Source organism: Garra rufa, chromosome 13, assembly GCF_049309525.1.
Source record: "Garra rufa chromosome 13, GarRuf1.0, whole genome shotgun sequence".
NCBI lineage: Eukaryota > Metazoa > Chordata > Actinopteri > Cypriniformes > Cyprinidae > Garra > Garra rufa.
This window is the reverse complement of record NC_133373.1, coordinates 23545828-23563263: the sequence shown is the minus strand read 5'-3', so window position 1 is coordinate 23563263 and position 17436 is coordinate 23545828. Positions and strand designations below refer to the sequence as shown.

Sequence of the window (17436 nt, the reverse complement as noted above, 5' to 3'; positions counted from 1 at the left end):
TTATGCATTGATAAATCCACACCTTCACTTCCTGTTCTGTGATGTCCTTGTGGGTGGCGCTCTTGAGCAGCTGTTCCACCTGATCCTCTAGTTTCTGGATGTCAGTGCTGCTTTGAGCATGAAGTGCTTTGTAATGCTGCCAAAGTTGCAGCAGGCTCTTACTCCTCCTCAGCTGATCTGAGATTTGCTCCAGCAGCGTGTTCCACCTGGCAGCAGATCAATGATTTCTAATCACTTTGTACTGATCAGTGTCTTCATTAGTTACTGGAAGTGTTTGAAACTCACCTGACATTTACTTCGCCCAGAGCAGTGTTGAGTGAATCGCTTACTGATGGATGACAATCCTTCAGCAGCTGTTGCGTTATAGAGCCCAGTTTCCGTAAACTGCTCTCCTGTTTCTCCAGCTCGTCTTGTAAACTCTAAGACACAAAAAAAGCTATGGTGATTTTAGGTTCTTACTCAATATATTGTGAATAAAAGCTCATTTATGTTTAGCAGTTTGTGGCAGACTAGCACCTCAAGGTTCTCCACTTGAACATGCACAGCTTCTGGGGAGCCAGTGAGAAGATGCAGACGAGAGATGGTGTAACGTCCCTCCATCAGGTAGCCCTGAATCTCCTCATATGCTTGTTTATACAGACTCCACTGCTCCAGCACTGAGCGGAGACTAACCGTCTGCTGCCCAATCTGCAGTTACACGAAAATCAGTGTTTCACATAAAAAATGTGTGAACAATATCGTAATAAAGATTACTAAGCCAGACGCTTTACTGAAACATAGGTGAAACATACCATGTAATCCAGATTGGCCCAAGACTGGTTTAGACCTTTTAGAGTGTCCATAATAACAGAGCCAGCCTCGCCTTTCTTATCCTGAATTAATAAGCATCCTTTCTCTTCAGCCTTCTCCAGATCCTTCTCTTTCTCCTTTACCAACACTTCCATTTCCTAGCATAGACACAGAAAGTCAAGATCAATCTTTCAGAACTACAAATCACATTGAATATTTCTGGATTAGCTATGTAATCTTTACTTACGAATGTGCAGCACCTACCTGACAATCTTTGAGTGCATTCTGGGCTGAGGAAACATCCTCAATCCTGTGCTTCTTTTTGAGTTTCTCTTCCTGTACACTAAACCAGGTCTTCAAGGTCTGAACCACATTCTCGTATTCCAACCAGCTTTCAAGCAGACCCTCTAAAACCTGAATCTGTGAAACACAAGAGACACCAGTTTGATATATGATCAAATTTAAAGGTAAATGGCATACAATAGGGTCCAAAAGACACAGTCCACTTTCTATTTATTTAGAAGCATTATCTTATATTTAACTTCCGTTACTTATGAGATAACACTTCCCCCGGCAAACACGGAAATTTCTGTTAATAATGAGACAATGCTTCCCCAGCAAACACAAAATGTACGTTAATTAAGACAACGCTTCCCAGCCAAACACATACATTTCCATTATTTATGAAAAAGCTCTCCCTCCGCTAAACACGTAAATTTCTGTCATTTATGAGATGACGTTTCCCTACCAAACACGTAAATTTCCATTATTTATAAGACAATACTTCCCTGGGAAACAGAAATTTCCGTTAATTTTGAGACAACGCTTTCCCAGCAAACAAGGAATTTTCATTTTTTTATGAGACAACGCTTCCTTGCCAAACATTGAAATTTGCATTATTTATGACACAATGCTTTCCTGCCAAACATGGAAATTTCTGGGTTTCATGTTTTTATTGTTATACGCTAGGGGGCGCTATTACGTATCTCCTGAATGATTCCAGAATCTCCTGATTGACAACAAAGGCAAGGAAGACGCAGAAACCAGTGATCTCATATATAAGCAGATGCATTTGCAAAATAATATATCATAAACAGCATAAAAGGCAAACTGCTTAATGTTACCAAGTGAAATGTCAATTCAGAAAGTGGTAAAGGACTGTGAGGCTTTGGGGTGCTAACGGCAGTGGCTGACAACTTTTTTTTTTTAAATGTTGGCGGGGAAAGAGTTAACAACCGCAGCACTGGAGCTGCATGAACTGCACATAACATGATGATTCATGTTTTCCAGCTCAATTTGAGAATATTCTACATTTATGTCTAACCTTCTCTGTAACAAGTCCCTGCAGTATCTGCCAGCGGCGGTTCATGGCCCCAAGACGCTCAGCAAAGTCTGTTTTGTCACTGCGCTTCCCCTCTACATCTTGACTGCTGATTTGCAGAACTGACTGATTCACAAAATCCACCGTCAGCTGCTTACAGGACAGGTCAATCTGAAAACCCTGTTGAGAGAGGTAAATAAAGAATAAGAGAGATTTGGTGTCTTCAGTATGGAGTACAAAATGACTAATAACTTCAAGTCTAATAAGTCTTCAAAAGACTTTTTGCTACCTTGTATTTCTGAAGGTACATTTGCACAGCCTCAGATCCCACTGCCCCCATGATCTTCTGCTGATCCTCTTGGATAATATTCTCCATGAGGGATATCCAGCTCATTAGCTCAGTTATTGCATGACGGGATGGCAGCTTCTCCATCTGCAGCTGTTGATTACAATATAAATGTTATGATCAGCAAGCCATGTGAGCATGTTCATTATTTGCATGCTGTTCTTTAACTGAGATGATTATACCTGGTGTAGTTTCTCCTGGACCACAGGGATACGATTGAGAAGATCAGCCCATTGTGTGTCTACCTGGGCCAAGTTTACCCGGAGTGCTGCCGTGTCCACTTTCTTCAACCGGAGCAGCTGATTCCCCTGGCTCTGAACTGAGGCACGCAAAGAAGACTTGGCGTCCACCTCTTTAGAGAACTCCTGCAAATATAGAGTTAATATAGAGCGTGTCTATGAAAGTCAAGTGAGACCTAAGGGTTTTTTAGCAGGATATTTAATGACCGTTCTTACAAGGAAGGCATGAAGATGGTCTCTGACAGTCTCTAGCTCTTGAGGTACCGTAACAGATTGAGTGCTCCAGAACTCTAGACGGTCTAGTGCCGAACTCAGCCACTGGCTAAGCTCAGCCGACTCGCACTGATACCTACAATAAAATATGAAGAGAACATGTGATGTCAATAAAAATGTGCATACATTGACATGAGGTAAGTTCATTTCTATCATGACAACACTTGGATGATTTTAGCATGGTAATGGATAAGACAAAATTAATGTATTTGGTCTTGGTGGAATAGATCTGCTATGCTGCTGAATTGCTGCTGTTGGTTATTGCTGTTGTTGTAGAGTATTGCTGCTGTAAAGCAAAGTACTTGCTACTTCCAATAAATATGTGATACAGTGCTGTGAGTATTTAAGACATACTGCTGCTGTGCAAATAGCATATATAATAACTTGTAGCAGATATATGTGGGTGGAGCTGGAGAGGTGGAGGGTTTCAGAGTATCTCTGAAAGCACACTGTTGACTGCTCTAGTGATGCTAACCAGCATGAACCAACTGGCTTGTGCCATGTAGTTTAACGCTTTGAATATCATCAGTTTGCGTTAACGACCCATCAGCCTGCACAAGAGTTTAATGACAGAACTTGGCATGTCTTTTTAAAGGAAGTAGACAGAATCACACAGGGAAAGTGGTCAGATTACAGACCTGATCCAGTGTTTGAGGGTGGAGTCTAGGCGGTGTAGCTCTTTATTGATCTTGGTGGTGGTGCTGAGCCAGTGGTCCCCCAGCTGAGTGAGCTGAGTCTCCAGCTCTGAGCAGGACACATGTAAAAGCAGCCTCTTTCCATCCTCCAACAACTTGTACAACTGCTGCTGCCGCTCAGAAAGACTGGCCTTCAGACGCTACAGAGAGAGTGAGATTTTTATGTTGTAGATTTAGATTCAACAAAGACACATTAAACTGATCAACTGATGGTAAACTAGAAGATTTATATTTCAAAGAATACACAGAAATAAAGTACCACTTTCAGACCAATCCTCCAAACAACAGTGTGCTAATATATCAAGCTTTAATGTTTATTAAAAAGGTAAAAAGTTTATTTTTACTTCCTTAAATTTAAATTCCAAAATTCTAGATTCACTTTCTGAATTGAGTACTTCAGAAGGTATTCTCACATCATGCTTGGTGTTGTATGAATATTATGGTGTAACCATGTCTGATACAGTGATCTGATCATTTTTACCTGATACAGAGCAATTCTATCGCTCAATCTGTCTTCCGTCTCTTCTACCAGGCCTACACTGGGGATGTTGCTTTCCACTGCCTCCAGTTGTCTGTACAGGGCCTGATAGTCACCCACCAACCTGTTCCACCACTGATGCCACAAAACACAAAACAGTTATTTACTTCATATGCACTACACTCTGTAGTTATAATTTGCATCTTCACCTCAAATCCACACACACCTCCAGGATGCCCTCCAGCTCCACTCCTCGTTTGTGAGCCTGTTTAAGCACAGCTTGGGCCTGAGCCACGGTCTCTTCCAAGCTTTGGACCTCCCGCTGCACCACCAACCCACTGACCTGCCTGAAGAAGGCCTGTGTCAGGACAACATGCGTCTCTAGCCCCTGGAAAAACTCCTGCAGGAAGAGAAGACAGAAAAAAATTGTCCACGCTTAACAAAAGGGAACCAAACATGAATATATAATCAGTCATTTCAGAAGGTAGGTGGTATAGATGAGATGGACATTCTTGAAAGCATTTGATTGCATGGGACAAGAATCACTGATAGTTTTGTTCTGTTTTCCTTGAAAAGAAAGCCTATATATATTTGATATGTGTAAACTATAATTCAAAGGTTTGGGGTCAGTAATATTTTCTAATGTTTTTAATGTCTCTTATGCTCACCAAGGCTCCATTTATTAGATCCAAAGTACAGAAAAAACAGCAAAATTTAGAAAAACTTTTGCTATTTAAAATAACTGTTTTCTATTTGAATATATTTTAAAATGTAATTTATTCCTGTGATAAAAGCTACATTTTTAGAAATTAGAAATCTAATATGCTGATTTGCTGTTCAAGAAACATTTTTATTATTATTATTATTATTAATATTTAAAACCATTGAGTAATTTTTTTCAGGACTCTTTGATAAAAAGAAAGATCCAAAGATCAGCATTTATCTGAAATAAAAAGATTTTGTAACATTATACACTATACCATTCAAAAGCTTGGAGTCAATATAATCTTTTGGGGAAAAAAATTATAGAAATTAATACTTTTATTTAGCAAGGATGCTTTAAATTGATGATAAAGTGATGATAAAGACATTTATAACGTTACAAAAGATTTATTTCAGATAAATGCTGTTCTTCTGAACTTTCTATTCATCAAAGAAACCTAAAAAAATAAAATTTTCAACACAATGATAATAAATGTTTTCTGAGCAGCAAATCAGAATATTAGAATGATTTCTGAAGGATCATGTGACTAGAGTAATGATGCTTTAGCTTTGAAATCACAGGAATAAATTACATTTTTTTGTTATTTTAAATAGTAAAAATATTTCAAAATTGTACTGTTTTTGCTGCACTTTGGATCAAATAAATACAGGCTTAGTGAGCAAAAGAGACTTCCTTAAAAACATTTCAAATTTTACTGGTAGTGTATTTTAAATAGAAATCCTTTGTGACATGTCTTTGCTGTCATTTTTGCAACAGTCTTGTTAAATAAAAGTATTGATTTCTTTAAAAAAATCTTACTGACCCCAAACTTTTAAATGGTAGTGTATATCTTGTCTATGTTGTCTAGTAAACAGGTATAATTCGAAATCTTAGACTCAGACTTAGACTTTTGAACAATGCTAGTAGATAGGATATATCAACAAAACAGTGACGTACAGTTATTGTCTGGTGAGTCTAGACACATATTTATTAAGCAGACCACAAGAACAAAAACTCTGTTGTACCTTGTGTTTATCTAGGAGGATCTGAACCTCAGTCACCGATCCCACTTTCATCTTCTGATCAGCAGCCATTTTGTCCTGGGCCGTGTCCAGCAGATCTACCAGGTCTTGTAAAGCTCTCTCATACTGAGCCTTTAGAACCAAACTCTGGTTGAGCCCACTTCGCTTGGAGCCCACCATCTCCACCAGCTCTTCATAAGCATCCTACACATCAAAAAACAGTGCAGGTCAAATGGAAAGTCAAATGAAAGACATAAAATCAGTAACTTCTTTGTTGTTATTAAACAAAACAGCAGGGGAGAGATGTGGGTACCTGTAGTTTCAGCAGCTCTTGAGTGCAGAGCTGGTTGGGCTGCTGTGTCTCTCCTCTGCTCCTCATCTCAGAAACTTTCTGTTCAAATTCTCTCAAACTGTCCTCCGCTTCTGCTAGAATCTGTTTAGATTGACATTTTGATTGATCATATTCATAGTAAATTAACAGTTTTGCTTAGAGGTCATGCAATTATTTCCACGTCATTGTGAAAGTGTATCTGACCTCCATCTGTTTAGATGCGGGCCGATCCATGGCCGTGTTCATTTTCTGCAAAAGCTGGTACTTCGAGTCACTGAGTGCAGTTAGCAACAGCCTCAACTCAGTCTGAGAAACAGACAAAGAGGAAAATGCATATGTATGAGAACAAAAAACAACACATTTACTAAAAATAAGCAAGATACAAGCAACAAACCTGGAAAACTGTGAGTTCCTGCAGCTTGTCTTTCATGGTGTCACATCTCTGTTCCAGCACTGTGTCCAGCAGTTTCAGTCTCCCCTCCAAACCATCTAACACTTCCTCAACCAAAACACTTTCTCCACTTTCTCCATCCCATATCTGCTCTGTTCCTCCGAGCACGTCCCGACATTTACACACCTCCTCGTTGACATTCTTTACCTCCTTACTCAAACTCTGAAGAGACAAGAGCAGAGAACAGATGGTGTCAATGTTTCTTTTAAAAAAAATTTTTAAGACTCCAGTAAAATGACTGTGTCTGACCTCTAGGTGGCCCAGGTGGGTCTCTGAGTCATCAGATAGTAATACTGGGCCAGATACAAGGTCATTTTCAGCATTGTCCAGCCAGGACGAAGCTGATGAAACTGCCTCATAGAGAGCTCTCTTCAGACCATGAGCATGCTTACTGTCAGCACCACCTCTCTGTGGGGGAGGACATAAATAAATGATTATGTGCAAATAAATCGCTGATGCAGTTTAACATCCTGTTCTCAAAGAATATGTGACCCTGGACCACAAAACTAGTCATAATTTGTCCAAAAATCATTAGGTCATTAAGAAAAGATCATGTTCCATGAAGATATTTTGTACATTATCAACCATAAATATATCAAAACTTAAATTTTGATTAGTAATATGCATTGCTAAGATGCAGATTCCAGATATTTAAGTAGTTGTATCTTGACCAAATATTGTCCTATCCTAACTAACCATACATCAATGGAAAGCATATTTATTCAGCTTTGCATTTTGGGTTTTGTGGTCCAGGGTCACATATGTAAATATAAATATTCAGTGGCAGTACCTGAGGCAAGTCCTCCAAATCTTGGCTAAAGCCTTCAAACAGACTTCGGGGTGACAGGATATCCTGACTCTGTTGCTCTCCTCTGAAAACTCCACAGGGGCTGGATACTGGCTGGTATAGCTAAGAGAAAAAGAATCATTATAATCGTGCTCTCGCAAACTATTCCAAGCTCAGACTTTTAGGGATAATGTTTTCAAATAAACACTGAAAGAGCTGTGGGAAATTTAATTGATACTTTTAAAAACAACAATGGAATAAAACGCAAAAATTATTTTAATATAATTTTCATAAGTTATGGTTCGGGACAGCCACCTCCCAATTGAACGTACCCACTAAATGTTGATTTTATATATATTAAGCTTACTAATATTTTAAATATTATTGTGGGTTTCAAAAGATAATAGAAGGATCTTAGTAAACATCTGATTTAAATGCTTTTTAAATGTGTTTTTGGTTGTGGGACAGCAGTTTGCACCAATTTTGTAGAATGGCTTTTATAGCCTACATTTTGCTTTTTAGCTATTGTATTAGGTTTTAAAATTCATTAAAATGTTATTTGTTTTGTTAAATTTATTTTCATGATGAACAAAACATGTAGGGATCATACACTTTTGTCGATCACAAAGCTTATTTTCAGCTGTAATCCAAAAACTAATGCAAAAATCCTTTTGGGTTTTTGTCAAGGAAACCTGGGTGAGGCTTTCTTCAAGGTTCGCCTACAAAAATATGTCAACACTGCTTCTCTCTACTAGGAAGAGTGGGAGGGAATGGATCACATATAACAGTCTATCCTCAAACCTCTAACATATCAAAAAACAAAGCTAGGCTGATTATGTACCATGCTACATGGAGTCTGCTCCACTGTGTCAAGTGACAGCTGCAGTTTGTTGTTAAGGTCTTTGCCCAGGTTCTCCCATCTGACTCTCATCTGACCATTTGTGCTCATGCTCTCAGGCCATTGACCATCATCTCCTTCAGAAAGGTCTGCAGGAGACCTACACAATGAAGAAAGAAGTTCATTTTAAGTCTGTGCTGTATACACCTGTCCTTGTCTTTCATAAATAACAAACAAACAGTATGCAAGAGAAAGATATAAACATGTAGATAATATACAAGTGGGCAGAACCTACCTCTCTCCATTAGGTGTTGTTCTCTGTGAGAGAATCTCCTCTCCTCTAGATGCTACAGATTGCAGTAACTTCTTCTGTTCACCAAGCTGCTCCTCTAATTCCTGCATTATATGTAAGACTGTGTCAGAGCAGCCTGTATTATTCTAGTTAAGCTTATTAATATCATGTTATTGCTCAATAGTAGTTTGATTGTCTACCCTCTGTCTTTGCACTGTGTCTTGATGCTGTTGGTTGCGTGTGGATCTCGCCTGACTGAGCCAATCCATCATATTGGGGCTCTGAGACAGAGACGAGTCTGATTCAATGTCCTCCTGCTCCTGAAGTGAGCCCTAATAAAGAAAGAAATATTTAAAAATATAGAAAAACATGTAAAATAGTTTTTAAAAGTTGATCAAATCTATAAATTACAAAAGTTTGCTGTAACACTTTACAATACGGTTCATTGGTTAACATTAGTAAACTACATTAGTTAACATTAATTGAGACTGAACAATACTTTATTATTATTTAATCTTAGTTAAGGCTAATTTCAGCATTTACTGAATTTAATGCATTATTAAAATTATTAAAAGTTGTGTTTGTTACCATTATGTACTGTGAACTAACATGAACAAACATGAACTGTATTTTATTAACTAACATTAACAAAAGATTAATAAATAGTGTAATAGATGTACTGTTCATTGTTTGTTCATGTTCATATATTAACTAATGTTAACAAATGACACCTTATTGTAAAGTGTTACCAAGTTTGCTTATTATTATTTATGTTGGGTTTACATGTTTTATGGGGACATTCCATAGGCGTAATGCTTTTTATACTGTACAAACCGTATTTTCTATGGCCCTACACCTACCCTACACCTAAACCTAGCCCTCACAGGAGATTGTGCACACTTTTACTTCCTCAAAAAAACTCATTGTGCATGATTTATAAGCCTGTTTCTTCATGGGGACCTGAGAAATGTCCCCACAAGGTCAAAATCTACTGGTATTACTATCCTTGTGGGGACATTTGATCCCCACAACGTGATGAATACCAGGTACACACACATATACACACACACATATACACACACACATATACACACACACATGTTTGTTTTTGTGAATTGTGGGGACATTCCATAGACGTAATGGTTTTTATACTGTACAAACGATATTTGCTATCACCCTACACCTTCCCTACACCTAAACCTAGCCCTCACAGGAGACTGTGCATATCTTTACATTCTCAAAAAAACGTATTCGGTATGATTTATAAGCCTTTTGAAAAGTGGGGACATGGGCAATGTCCTCATAAGTCACCCTCTCCTTGTAATACCTATGTCATACCCATGTTATTACACCAATTTGTGTCCTGATATGTCACAAAAACAAACACACATATACACACACACACACACACACACACACAAACACACACTATACGTTAAGCATCTCTTCAGTAAGTAGAGGTTAAAGGTCAGTCATGACTGACAAGAGGAGACGGACTCAAATCAGCTTGCATCAGGCTTTTACATGTCTCATTTAAAAAGCTGGGTGAAAATTCCAGACTTGCCCAACAATTTGTAAAAGGTCTTTGTTTGGAAGTTGCTAGATAGCAATGGAACATCTTTCACAACAATGAACAGCGCTTGGCATTCTTCTGTCCTGCTGTCCACAAAGCAGTCATTGAGGCGAGGATGTGTTTTTTTTAGTGTTTTTAGTGGTTTGTGTCCTAATGTACTGACTGACGTCAATAACCTCCAATTGTTCAATTGTACCTCCAAAAGTATTCAGACTCTTTGCATTTTCTGTCATTCTACTAAATTATACAGTCACAGTGAAACCAAAATTTATTCAGTCACCTTCAACATTTCTCACATTATCACAATGTATTCGCTATAGTATAGAAAATGGTAATAAAATATGACAAGAAATCTCTGACAAGTTATTCTGTGTCAGAAAAATTAAAAAAGGTATGTAATGCATTACAATCAACCGAAAAAATGATCTTAGTATTAAACTATCTATACTTTGCTGACCAATTACCAAGCAATGCTTAATTTTGTTCAGTCTGTGGTGTAAAAAGGTCACATTAGCAATTTAAGAAAAAAAAAAACCTTAAAGGGATAGTTCACCCCAAAAAATTGGTTGTTTATTTGCATACCCTAGGGCATCCAAGATGTAGGGGACTTTGTTTCTTTAGTAGAACACAAACAAAGAGTTTAAACCGTTGCAGACTGTCAGTCATATAATGGCAGTCAATGGGACCCATGGCTTTGAAAGTCAAAAAAACATACACAGACAAAACCAAATTAAACCCTGTGGCTCGTGACGATACATTGAGGTCTTAAGACACCAAACAATCGGTCTGTGCCAGAAACAGTATTTATATAATTTTTTACCTCTGATCCACCGCAATGTCTAACTGTCCTGAGCGTGTTCACAACACTCCTGGATGAGTCTTTTAGTTTTTAATCGATTGCAACAATCAGGATAAGCAAAAGTAATTACCATTTTGAGTAGCCGTCGTACCCACAATCTCTCTGTGTAAACAATGCGTGACGTATACGCGCGACAGATCGCTTCCACTCATGCGTCTACTATGCCAGAGCATGCAAAAAATTATATAAATACTGTTCAGTTTCTTGGACAAATCAATTGTTTCGTGTGTTAAGACCTCAATGTATCGTCACAAGCCGCAGGGTTTAATTTGGTTTTGTCTGTGTATGTTTTTTTGACTCTCAAAGCCGTGGGTCCCATTGACTGCCATTATATGACTGACAGACAAATCTTTGTTTGTGTTCTATTAAAGAAACAAAGTCACCTACAGCTTGGATGCCCTGGGGTTAAGCAGATAAACATCAAATTTTCATTTTTGGGTAAACTATCCCTTTAAGCAAAACATGGTTAGGTCAAAGTGTCTGAATAATTTTTGGTCCCAATTTTTTATTAATTTTATCACTGTATGAAGAATTTTTGGGTATATGTCACAGTTTACTTTATTTTGCTATCCTCACTCACACAAATGATCTATAGTGTCCTGCATCCACCAAAATTTTGTCTGAATAATTTTTGGTGTGACTGTAGTTCATGGGTGGCTCTTCCATCATTGAATGTTATTTTAGGAGGTTGAAGTGGTATTCCTCACCTGGATGTGGGTCTGTTTGTCTTGAAGGATGCGCTGTAACTCCAGCAGGCTGGATTTGAGGCTGTGCAGTTTGACAGAAAGCTGCTCAGCATCACCTCGTGTGCCAGCCTTTCCCTCCATCAGCAAACTCTCACTGTGCACTGACAGCTCAGACAGACACAGCACCTTCTGCTCGATCTCCAATAACATGTTCTACAGTAGAAAGAAAAGATCCGAAGATTAAATTGCTTTGATTGGTCAGATATGATTCAGCAGTGTGAACCATCTTTTAGGTGCTGTTAAAAATAAATGATACACTTACATAACATTTAATTACATTAAATGAACATAATTAGTATTTGGGTTTGGTCAACCTATTCTTATGTGTCAAAAAGTCTTAAAAAGCAAAAGTCCTACCATCGTAAATACAAATGACAGATAAGTTTAACATCAAGATTAAAAAGTTAAAAAACAAGTTCACTGTAGCTAAATGGATTTGTTTGCTTTCAGATATTCAGACACATGTAAAAACACAACAGAATGTGTTTGAAAAAAATACGTCAATAGGAGACGTGTGTATGCGGTGACTGATAATCCTCTTAAGCTGCTTAACCTAGTCTTTAGACATCTAGATCTTTAACATTCTACAGGCACACTAGTCCAGAGAAGTTAGCGTACTATTAGGAAAGAAAATAATCAAATTTTTTTTTTTTAATTTTGTTGCGCCTACAGGGTCGCTGAAACTGAAAGCTGGTGAGAAAGCCAGTGGCATTCAATGAGGAATGAGCAAACATTAACAGCAGTAAGTTAAAGGTCAGGGCCACCCTGGCTTCTCACAAAGAATGTAACTCTCAGGTTAAAGGTTAACTTGATCCCCACAGCCCTTTAATCAAAACACAAAAGACACATGTATGTGTATGCGTGTGTCTCCTTGAAGAAATGCAGACATGCACTGTGGGACGTCCTATGACTGCAGGGAAGAAGAAGCCCCTAATCCTAATGACCAACAGAACGGGACAAAACCCACACAGCTAATCAGATTTACTTGCGGCCCACTCTAGTGACTTCAGACAGTTTATTTGTCACTGAAAATCTAGCATGGTTTTAAATACTTTATCATCTGCAATAAAGACTATGGACTGGCTTTTCAATAACTATACAAGTGCTCTGAAACTATGAAATTGGTTATCCAAAATAAAATTAAATAAAAATTTGCATTGAAAAATGACTACAGTGCAGATTAACCAAATAAATCAGTATTTTATTATTTGTTTATTGATAAAATTGTTTCTTTGCAATGGACATGAATTAATTCACTCCTTGAATAAAATTTCCTGATAATTTACTCACTCCCATGTCATCCACGATTTTCATGTCTTTTTTTCTTCAGTCACAAAGAAATCACATTTTTTGAAAAAAAAAAAAAAAAAAAAATCCAGGATTTTTCTCCTTATAGTGGGAGCCAACGGTTTGAAGGTCCAAATTGCAGTTTCAATGCAGCATCAATGGGCCAGTGTTGCCAAGTTTGCGGTTGTCCTGCAGAATTGGGCTACTTTAACACTGTTGCCGCAGGTTGTTTTCAATGTCCGTGGGTTGAAGTGACCCCAATAGCGTGATATTTAGCCCCTGGAAAGCTAATTTTACCAGGGGAACCCCTCCGAAACATGACTAGTCTAGTTTGAGTAGGAATTTGGAGGGTTTTGTTGTGGAAACCTGGCAACCCTGCAATGGGCTCTACACAATCCCAGTCTAAGAATAAGTGTCTTCTTATAATTTCTAAACTTTTTAACCACAAATGTTCATCTTACACTTTTCACGCATTACATAATCACTTTGAAAAGGTCACCTGTGGTCAGTTTTTTGTGTACTCCGGTTCAAAAAAGTAGGGCAGGGCGAAAAACTCCAACTTTCCTCCAACTTCAAAACTGTCCAACATTGTTAGTTTACCTTTCTTGTAGAAGGTATTTGACTTGCTTTGCATGTTCGCTTTGTAAACACTGGGCGGTACTTCCACCTGCGTGACCTTTCCAACGTGATTACGTAATGCGTGAAGACAAGCTTTTGTGGTTAAAAAGTATATAGATTTTTATTTTATTTTTTTTAAATAAACTATTGTTTCACTAGATAAGACCCTTATTCCTCGGTTGGGATCGCCCTTTGAAGCTGCACTGAAACTGCAACTTAGACCTTCAACTCGTTGATCCCCACTGAAGTCCACTATATGGAGAAAAATCCTGAAATGTTTTCGTCAAAAACCTTAATTTCTTTTTGATGAAAGAAAGACATGAACATCTCGGATGACATAGGGGTGAGTAAATTATCAGGACATTTTAATTCTGGAGTAAACTAAACCTTAAAGGTGCCATAGAATGGAAAACTGTGTTTACCTTGGCATAGTTGAATAATAACAGTTCAGTACATGGACATGAAATACCATGAGTCTCAAATACCATCGTTTCCTCCTTCTTATATAAATCTGGTGTTTGCAAAAGGCCACCAAAAAATAGGTAAATTCCAACATAACACCGACTATTACGCAATAGTCCCGATCATTAATAGTTACGCCCCCAATATTTGCATCGCCCAATCATCAGTAACTTCAGTAAATTAGTAAAATAAGGCGAGCTACTTAAGGGACATGGTTAGCTTAATGCTAGTGCTAGCCTGTTACATTGCAGTACATACGATTTCACTTACCACATAAACAGAGTAAGGAGAGATGACTGCACTGATGATGGCCAATGATTTACAGATCCTGAGCATCACTAAAGCATCAAAACTTGTGTGGTAAGTCCTTCTTACGTTATACTACTTCGCTGCAGTATAACGTTACACAGAGCACATGCGATCACAGTAGAGAGAGAGTAAAATGTCGGCGGATTCAAAACGGCAGATTCAACAAACCGCATATTAAAAGCAGTGTTGTTTTTGACAACCATCTTAGATTTAGTCTTAGTCTTTTGGACTAAAATGCTTATTAGTTTTAGTCAAATTTTAGTCACTTCTATATGTGATAGTTTTAGTCCAATTTTAGTCGACGAAAAGTCAAAAAGGTTTTAGTCTAGTTTTAGTCAAAAAAAGGGAAAAAAGTAGTCTTTTAACAAATTAATGTAGGTCAGTAAGTATTTTGCTGTTGGGTAGTGTCACTTGTAAGTTCTGAAAATAGCAGATCTATAGTTCAACACAATGTGAGCTTCCGGATCGACTATTTTCACCAATAATTACAATAATGAAGGAATGTTTTAAAACATAAAAGACAAACAAGGATGGAATGCTAAAACGGCTTGCCATACTAGTATAGCAAAGAGTATTTAATGCTAAAACGGCTTGCCATAGCGTCAGATACGTTTTAGGTTTTGATTGGCATGCACAATAAGCAGAAATGTCATGCATTTTAAACGTCTGACGGACCACCCACTAACATTTTCGTCTATTCTCGTCTCGTCAACGAAAACTCACACACGTCTCGTCATGTTTTAGTCATCAACGAGCCATTTTTATCTCGTCATCGTCTCGTTATCGTCCTGAAAAAAAGTGGCGTCAACGAAATGATTTCGTCACCGTCATCGTTGACGAAAACAACACTGATTAAAAGCGGCTAGAGTTAAATAAATAAAGCGGCCGTAATTAAATATATATTTCCTCCATGTGTTTCCTTACAGCTGTGTGAGAGCGAGCAGCTCTGTGAGACAGCCAATCAGAGCAGAACCCCCTTCATTAATATTCACGAAGCTTCCAAATAAGGCAATAACAGAGCATTTCATTCTAGGGACAAATCCTAGGGTTATAAATGGACCTGTAAAACCGTTTCTGTTTTTTTTTTGCTCTTTTCTATACCATATACCTTCTATGTAGATGTCAGAGAACAATTTAAAATATTGTTTCAATGCATTCTATGGCACCTTTAAAGTTGTTCATTTCAACATTTGTGACATGTCATATGAGTAGTTTCAAATCAGCTTCCTATAAAAAAATGTTAAATTAATATTTTTTTAATGTTTCCCAGCCCTAGTCTCTTACCTGGCAGTCAATCAGCTGTTCTTCCATGTCCATGTCCTGTGGGTGTGGCTGGAGAGTGGAGCTTATTGTGGCACGTGTGCTGAGCAGCCAGTTGTCAAGCTCCTCTGCCTCACTATGGTAACGCTGTAGCGCTTGTTCCTGCCTCTGTTCTTCTAACTGCTCGCTTAGTCGCTCCTGCATGACAGAATTGCACAAAATCAGGCCAGTATCCTGTCAAGCTTAATCCTTTTTTAACTTTAACTTTAACTTTTACTCACATTTTACTTTTGACAGCAAGCACAGTATGTTAAAAGGTTATATAATAAGTTGTTTCATGTTGAGTCTTCTTGAGCCAGTATATTGTCAGTGAAGCTTTCTAATCATATTTTCAAAGGTCAACTGAAGTGCTTTGAAACATGCAGCATTATTCTGTGTTGACGTAATTTCAACTGAAACAGGAAAACAGAGCAGGACATAGCTTGGTCGAGCTTGGTAAAGCCGCATTTGACAGCATATGACAGCCACAATCTCATCCATATCACTATAAAATACTGTATAGCATTCTGTGTAGAATTTGAATGGGTCTGATATGTTCTGTGGTCAACCATGATTCACGCATACGATCTGCTTTGTGCTATCATGTCTCTGCACATACAATTCGGTGGTTTGCATAACACAGTGCAAAACTAGACTTTCCGCCCCAACAGAAAGCGTCTTAATCATTATAGTGTCATTCACCGTACAGAAAATACTAATTCTGTGAATTAGTGACCGATTTCAGCCACAGCTTCAACATCTATTTACAGTGTAAGTGGGCGGGATGCTTTGTATTCTAGAAAGTGTTTGATTGGACAGACAGTTTGATGAGAAGCTGAAGTCAGGGTTCGTACAGATACTATAAAACGAAATGACAGAACTTTCAAGGACTTTTCAAGCACTACTTTTTTGATTTTCAGGGACTTCCAGAAATCTCACTTATCAAACAATGTCTTCCATTTCAAATTCTAAAAAAAGAGAAATAGATAAAGAAAAATGTACTAATAAAAAATAATATAAAGTGAAGGACATGCAAAGTATTGCTACTAAAGTATTAAAAACTATACAACACTTAAACTACAGTAAAACCACTGTTCATTTTCTTAAGTGATTTGTGTTTGTGTGTACTTTCTTCTTTTTTTATAACTATACTATATTAATGGTTTGATGTTTTCTACTGTTTAAAAAAAAATCTGAAAAAAAAGATTAACAAAATGACTCCGAAATCCTATTCTAAAACAAACGATTCGCATACCCAGACCGAAGTCCCGATCTGAATCAAATGATTCGTGATCTGTGCTCCGAAGTGCCGATCTAAAGCAAAAGATTTAAATGATTCCTGAACCTGATCTGATCTAAATCAAATGATTAGTGATGTGCGCTCCAAAGTCTCGACCTAAATCAAATGATTCAGGAGACGCAAAGTTCCAATCTAAATCAAATTACTGAATTTGAAGTCCCGATCTGAAACAAATGATTCATGATACGCAATCCAACTGGAACGCTTTTAAACAGTGAATCATTTTGCAACGCAATGGTTTAACTTATTCAGAGTTTCGAGAAGAAAAAAAACTCAGTTTCACCTGAAAAACTATGTGCTTTTTTTTCAACCGATGTCAAAATTAATGGCTCTTTTAATTTGATTTGGTTATTACTAGTGAATTGCTTGAAATGAATGATGGAAGTCATGAGTTTGAATCAATCGGAGCGGTTTCTGC

At 37.7% G+C, this 17436-nt stretch overlaps 1 protein-coding gene across 1 annotated transcript in view; it reads right to left on the bottom strand.

Annotated features, from left to right (window-relative positions):
* The window catches only part of syne1a (spectrin repeat containing, nuclear envelope 1a), a 187692-nt gene that overhangs the window by 31681 nt on the left and 138575 nt on the right, over positions 1-17436 (bottom strand). The window contains exons 95-117 of the mRNA XM_073852751.1: positions 15704-15877; positions 11705-11896; positions 8766-8897; positions 8569-8669; positions 8277-8433; positions 7439-7558; positions 6898-7056; positions 6592-6810; positions 6402-6503; positions 6180-6299; positions 5870-6070; positions 4368-4541; positions 4145-4276; positions 3607-3803; positions 2912-3044; positions 2639-2821; positions 2400-2549; positions 2114-2290; positions 1054-1209; positions 792-947; positions 517-687; positions 286-419; positions 23-206 (exon numbers count right to left, since the gene is read on the bottom strand). Of these exons, the coding sequence (XP_073708852.1) occupies positions 23-206; positions 286-419; positions 517-687; positions 792-947; positions 1054-1209; positions 2114-2290; positions 2400-2549; positions 2639-2821; positions 2912-3044; positions 3607-3803; positions 4145-4276; positions 4368-4541; positions 5870-6070; positions 6180-6299; positions 6402-6503; positions 6592-6810; positions 6898-7056; positions 7439-7558; positions 8277-8433; positions 8569-8669; positions 8766-8897; positions 11705-11896; positions 15704-15877 (3624 nt within the window). The remainder of the gene's footprint in view (positions 1-22; positions 207-285; positions 420-516; positions 688-791; positions 948-1053; positions 1210-2113; positions 2291-2399; positions 2550-2638; positions 2822-2911; positions 3045-3606; positions 3804-4144; positions 4277-4367; positions 4542-5869; positions 6071-6179; positions 6300-6401; positions 6504-6591; positions 6811-6897; positions 7057-7438; positions 7559-8276; positions 8434-8568; positions 8670-8765; positions 8898-11704; positions 11897-15703; positions 15878-17436) is intronic.